General features: G+C 32.3%; 1 protein-coding gene across 1 annotated transcript; it reads right to left on the minus strand.

Annotated features, from left to right (window-relative positions):
* Positions 1-3,644: 3,644 nt before the first annotated feature.
* On the minus strand, positions 3,645-6,857 carry LOC132716302 (ficolin-1-like). Its single transcript, XM_060699550.1, has one exon. The coding sequence runs from the start codon at positions 6,701-6,703 to the stop codon at positions 5,453-5,455; it is 1,251 nt and encodes a 416-aa protein (XP_060555533.1). The 5' UTR covers positions 6,704-6,857; the 3' UTR covers positions 3,645-5,452.

Raw genomic sequence — 6,857 nt, forward strand, 5'->3', positions numbered from 1 at the left:
AGGATGTAACATACAGTACCGTTAGGTGAAGTTTTAAATATGTACATATAATTATTCTTCAAACCCAAGAATATGCTAAATATATAAAGCAAATTTTATACACATTATAATTAAACGTTAAAATTAATGCATTCATTTTTATTGAAAGCTTAGACTTTATCGTAATTAAATTTCTAATTACCTCCATTTATTTACATGAAATGTTAAATTTTAATATTGATAAATCTTCATCTGAGCAACAGATTTATGATATAAAACCATAAACAATTGCGTTGCAGGGTCTATATGAATTTTAAAATATATAGCAAGTGAAAATATGTGGACGTAGATTGTATTAAAAACATATATTTGGTACGTTTCAGTGCATATGCAGGCATTATAGCACTGGATACGTTTACGAGTAAAACAACTAAAGCCAATCACATCAATAGAACAAAAAAGGCAAGTGATTTGATGCCAGCAACCCAGCATCATTAAAATTCTCTGCAATTTGAATTTGTTAAACAAGTACCTTCGAGGAATTAAAGCAGGTACTGACATGATTGGTCAGTATGTTAACTGTCATTTTAGGTAGTATGCTTGTGACCACAGATTATATTTAACTACATGGAATGACAAATATACATTTTATTTGGAATTTAAATGCGCTTTGAGCTCCACACCCTAAGTGTCTGTGGGTGGGGTGCATTTGACGCATTGTAAAAAGTGGTGGGGTAAGGTAAACAGTTGTATTTCAACAAAATAAAAATATTACCTGTTTCAAAGAGATTTCCAAAAAATAGAAAATGTGTTTCTACGTCTGCATCGGTTAATTCAAAGCAAACATAAGCATGGAGTGTAAACAAGGTAAATTGACTGGCCATTTTCAGAGGTAAAATCGGACGGTTACTGATTTAGGTTTAGGCGGCAAGCGTATTAATATATCTCGTGAAACACGTGTTTTATAAACGGAAAAAATATTCCCGACTTGAAAAGTACGGTTAGACAATTTTACTTTCGAACACACTGAAGTATAAAATCTAGGTTACCAGCAGGGACCTATAAGTTTTATACTGTGACTCAGAAATTTGTAAATTAAGTTTGGTGCATGTTTACAGTATCCATTGTCCAAAAACCTGTGTCAGTTATAGTATTTTATATGGAAGTCAATATACTAATTTGGTTACATTCGCTACTTTAATGGCTCATTATTTACACTTTTAGCGCTACTCTTTTCAGGTAACAAGAGTTCTCTAAAACAAGTAGAGGATTTCAACTCCAGTTTAAATAGAAATCTGATTTTTTTAAGTTCCATCACGGATTTATTGTATATTATTGTATATTTATTTATTGTGGTTCCATTGTATACTCATTAGAATATTTTGAAAACCACGAAGTTCGAACTCCCATTTAATATATTCATATAAATATTTTGACAAACATATATACATGTATTAGTGTGTACCTTTTAAATTCACGTCATCACAAAAGAAATATCACACTGGCCATAGCTGTCGCAAAAGCTGTTGGTTCATCGCAGCCGCGGTGGAATATTTGTCGCAATAGCGGTAGAAAATGGCCATTTAAATGCTGTCGTTGGTAAGTTTTTGACTGAATTTTACTTAATACTTGACACCTGGTGAGGCAGGAGTCAAAATTTAACTTTTTCCAACTTATTACACGCACACGGTGCAGTTTATTGCCTTTATGCAATTATTTCTGTACAGTTTGACCTGGTGGGGAGCATTTAAGCCTTATTTTGGTTAAAGCATAAAACACTTACAAATGTGGCAAAAGGACCAAGCATTAATGTCTATTTTAAGGGTTTAACTTGACATAACGCACTTTTTAATTGCGTACAAACCTTTGCAGAGAAATGTCTTTATTTGGTGATTATATATATACAAACAGATTTCCGAGTCCCGCTTCTATTTTCCTTCCAGTGAAAATTCCTTTTGTCGATGATATCATAGAAAAGTCCACGTTCAACTTCGGAATTAAAATGAGCGTAAACCCCATGTTCAAAAGAGATTTTGTCATGCCAACATGTAAAAAAAGAATTTCATTCTTCATATATTTCATAACATTATTTAAAAATGAATTTAGATCTATTATCATGAGAAGTTGACCAAAATGTCGATTTTAGATTCAAACTCTTTCGCTTGGACTGAAAAACAATCCTAACCATTCGGCTATGCATTTGAATAATTTTTTCACAATCATTTAAATATGTTTGTCATATTGCGAACAAGATTCTAGCTTTTATGTGAATACTTAAACAGATGTTTGTTATGTGATAACAAGTAAAGTCACAAGTCTGAAATGTTTCTAAATTAGTTATCTTTCTTGATTTCATTACAATAAGATACCCGAGAAACAACATTTTAATATTAAATTGATAATAAATAGAAATCTAATAATCAGTGTAAGACTTTTGAACACTTTTCGAAAAATATTGGTTTGTTCGTGTAAAACTATCGGACATAATGTAAACAAATACATCCACTGAAGTTTTTACTTTTTAATATACATTGTTGAAAATTGGTGATTGATGTATTAAAAAAATATTATTTATTTATTAATATTAAAACCAATGTCTAAATTGTGATATGATATATTGAGTTTAACGGGCATTGCCAGCGTGCTTTCAGTTAAAATTTAAATATGAATCACCACATGTTCCAATTGCAAATATACATTTTTGGAATTCGGTTTATCTATTGAACACACATGCCGGATGATAAATTGTCAAATGCAGTGGCCCATACTCTTTTTTTGGGGGGGGGGGGATTTTCACTTATCACAGATTTTCCCAAAACAAGTGTGTCTAAGAATTATTATTTTGGTATGAAGTAATAATATAAAATCAACATGGGCTACATATTTGCAAATGACATATCTAAAAATAAACGCATTTGATATGGTGAAGCAATTTTATTTTTTTTTTCAAATTTTAGGGCACTATTATGGTTTTAGTGAGCCAAGCCCTTTTGAAAAAAGGATGATCACATGGCGTAAATAAAACGAATCAACATAATTCTAAATTTATTTAAAGATGAAGAATTATTTGCAAGGAATGTTCAGACAACAAGACAGTCCATGTATTTTTACGCACCTTCAAATTAAACGGAATATAGAAGAAGAAGAAGAAGAAGAATCTCTATTTTGCAAATTAACTCTCAAAAGAGTCATATACAAGCATTCATGATACATTTGTATATACAATTACATGTATGCATAAGTAAATAACTAATTACATAGCAAGATGACGTGACTGCAAGTATTTCTTTTCTTTCATTATTAATGGTTACCATTGATTATACATGTATATTTAATTTACACGTTATTTACTTTTTGAGAGATTCTACATTCAAATATATAATACATGTATTAAGAAATACTTCGTGTATGTATTACACTTGCAATCTCGGGAGAGACATTGTCAGCATCTATTACATAGTATACTTTAAAACATGAATGAAAATTCTCTTCCATACACTGGTCTTCATAGTACATTTACTAATCTAAGCTATATGGTTTTTATTTATTGCAATAGTAATATGGCACAAAATATTGAAATTATACAAACAAAACAAAACGAATGTTACTTCTAAACTATACTTTGAACGCATATAATGCTTCAAACTTGATACAAGTAAGACCAGTGTATGATTTGAAACCTACAAAATAGCCTTTATAATCATCGTGTTACTTAACCTATTATACATATAATATACATAGAATATATATTATTTCTAACATTCCTGCTATTACAAAGCACTTATACTATTTACACTAGAAGACTTTGCATTTTAAAGTTCAGACCGCTTTGCCCAACTGTACAGACCGCAATGCCCTCACAAAACCCTCATTTACTGTAAGGAGATATAAGCAAATTGTTAAACAGTTTTGTTAGATGAGGACATGCATACGGTGGCACGAAAATATTTTATCAACCATGTGCGCACGCGATAGCTACTACGTGCGCACGCGATAGCTATTACATGTGCACGTAATGATTGACCAACGTAGGGGCTATCTCGTGCGAATGTATAGTACTGTAGCTATCGCGTGCGCACGTATAGTAGCGATCGAGTGCGCACGTAGTAGCTATTTCATGCACACATAGTAACTATCTAGTACGCACGTAGTAGCTTTCACGTGCGCACATAGTAGCTATCACTAGCCACGTTATAGATAAAATTTTCATATGTCCTCTCTTTGCCACCGCACATGCTACAATGGGGCAAAAATAACCATCCGTCGATATGAAGTAGTTCTATGAATTCAACAACCATAGACAATGATCTGTTATTTCTTCTACTGAAGTTTATATAGAAACATTGGAACAATGCAAATCTCATTATTTTATTTTAAGGTGTTCTGTCCTAGACACAAGGTCTCATAACATTTGTCAGGAACTTAATGATTAATTTTCGTATGAGCAAATAACAAAATATGAAACAACATTGTGGTTCAATTATCAATCATTTATAGGTTAGGAAGCCTAGTAGCATGAAGTCAAATCACTCAAATCGCTCATGTTGTAGCCATCGACAAATTTATGCTGACAACCGTTATAGTGGGTCATATAACATGTCAAATTGTACTATATAACGAATTGTTACTTTATTTACACCTTGTAGCATCAGCTGCTTAATACACCACATTGTATGACTAAATAACTTTTCAGAGCAGAAACGAATATACTGATTTAATGTGACGATTATTTTTGGACACAAGAATCTATTCTTCACGATTTCATCTTAAACATGAATATTGTAAGAATTTATTATTTCGTATGAAATGTAGGCATTCTTTAGTTTATTCTGTGCATGTTTTCCAAGAAATATGCACTCGAGTGACAGGACTGTTTAATAAGGGAATAAAGTAAAGCGATTTAGAATGATAAATATGCAACGAGTTCTATTTAGTACATTCAAATTATTGCAATGTGCTGACATTAAACAAACTTTGAAAAAAAAATGTTAAAGTTATATTCCTGGTCAAATTCATCAAAACAAATTGTCAAATTAACACCTTATTGTTATCAAATGCATCATTTAAAGTATTTCACGATACTTCAGCTGATTTCGTCAATTTGGAATTTAATCGTTTTTTTTTATACAGTGCATTATGTTATATTACACATAACATTTGTATAGCCTATGTTTTATCTTACCACACATTCATCTAAATGTAAGGCATTATAGAGTATTCCAATGATTTGTTCCAACCATGCGCTCTATGATATAAAATGTACAAATGAATGAACTCATGCATTTATTTCATCGTGTAAGGGTACACTTTTTCACAACAAGTTTCCTTATGTAGCATTAACACTGCGTGACTGTTTGCATCAACACATTCCAAAATGTATTTCCAAAAACTGTTCATTAGACACGTGTTCAGACGAAGATGTATTATTCCAAATTTTATGAATCTCGATTCTTTTACAAAACATTCAATGAGATTAAGTTGGTCGTAGCTTCATCTCGACAAATTTAAGGGAATACGAATAAGATTGTTTCCAATAATACCATATCGCACCTTTCCCATGTGGTGAACCCGACCCCTGGTAGTAAAATCCGTTGAGATTTGAATTGTGACAGCCTGAAAAATACCACCATGCACCTCTGTAATCCTTAGCGCAATTGCCAGTGTACGGATCATTATCCCTGTCTACTGTAGAAAATGCCATTTTGTTATGACTGGAGAGAGAATCGCCAGCATTTCCACTGTACCCACTCACTTCAAGCCTGTACTTATCAACTTCTCCATGAACTTTGAAATGACTGTACTTAGCATAAGCCTTATTACCTTCAAAGTCCTCCATATCTATACGTATCTCGTGGTTACCATGTTCTGTAAGGACATGTAAATTATCGTTTCCTAGCCAAAACTCGTGCAATAAATCTCCAAATCCAGCTTTGTAGTTATCCCATGTGCGTTCAAAATTGACACTTCCATCTTCACGACGCTGAAAAACTATCCAACCTCCCCCATCTGTTTTTTGATCACAGTAAACTTTCAGATCATTATGGAGCTCATAAATACCATTTACAAACTGTTCCTGGCCTAATAAATCTTTGCATGATTTTATCCCGATCGGCCGATGAATCATGGTTACGTCTTTCAACAATTCTATTTCTTTCTCCATTTTGTTCCGTGCATGCTCAAATTCAGTCTTTAAAGAGGCCATTTCATTTCTATACCCTTCTTTTATCGTATCATATGTATCTGCCACTAAAGTTTGTACGATTTTTATATTTTCTCTATTTTGATTTATTTCACTTTTTAACATTTTCGTCATCTCTTCAAAGTTATTCTCGTGGTCGCTAAATATATTTCGTAAGGAATTTATCATTCTCTCAAAGTTCTTTCTGTTCTTGTAGCTCAAAAGTTTCTCCGCAGCCATTCCTTTGACCAGGTAACTAAGTGAGTGTCCATCTGTACTCACAACTGAAGTATTACAATTGTTAACATCCACGTTTGTACTTGTCGAAATTAATGACATGTTCATTGCTCTCAATTTTTTGGTGAACTCAGAAAATTGAACAAAAATCTCATTGATTTCAAGACGCCTTAAACCATCCACCGTCTCCAGAGCAACCACTCTAGCTTCAAGACTATCAACTTTTTTTAAGACATACTCAAAACTAAACAATGAACACTTTCTAATTAAAAGTAAAAACAAAAAAACTTTCACAAACGTAAGTGACATAGTTTTTCTTACTGGATAAACGAAATACCGTCAAAAAGTCCGAATGATTTATCTGATTCCTTAGAATATGTTTTGCGCTTTTTTTATGAAAATAAATCTAGATGAAATAAATGTTTTACAGCTGTCTTTTCTCCTAGTGCTTGTCTCAAACATT

This window comes from Ruditapes philippinarum, unplaced genomic scaffold (assembly GCF_026571515.1).
Source record: "Ruditapes philippinarum isolate M1 unplaced genomic scaffold, ASM2657151v2 ctg3549_1_1_1_1, whole genome shotgun sequence".
Taxonomy (NCBI): domain Eukaryota; kingdom Metazoa; phylum Mollusca; class Bivalvia; order Venerida; family Veneridae; genus Ruditapes; species Ruditapes philippinarum.

Excerpts from the sequence above, each read along its gene's own strand:
- LOC132716302 (XM_060699550.1), bottom strand. The coding sequence starts at position 6,703 with ATGTCACTTACGTTTGTGAAAGTTTTTTTGTTTTTACTTTTAATTAGA.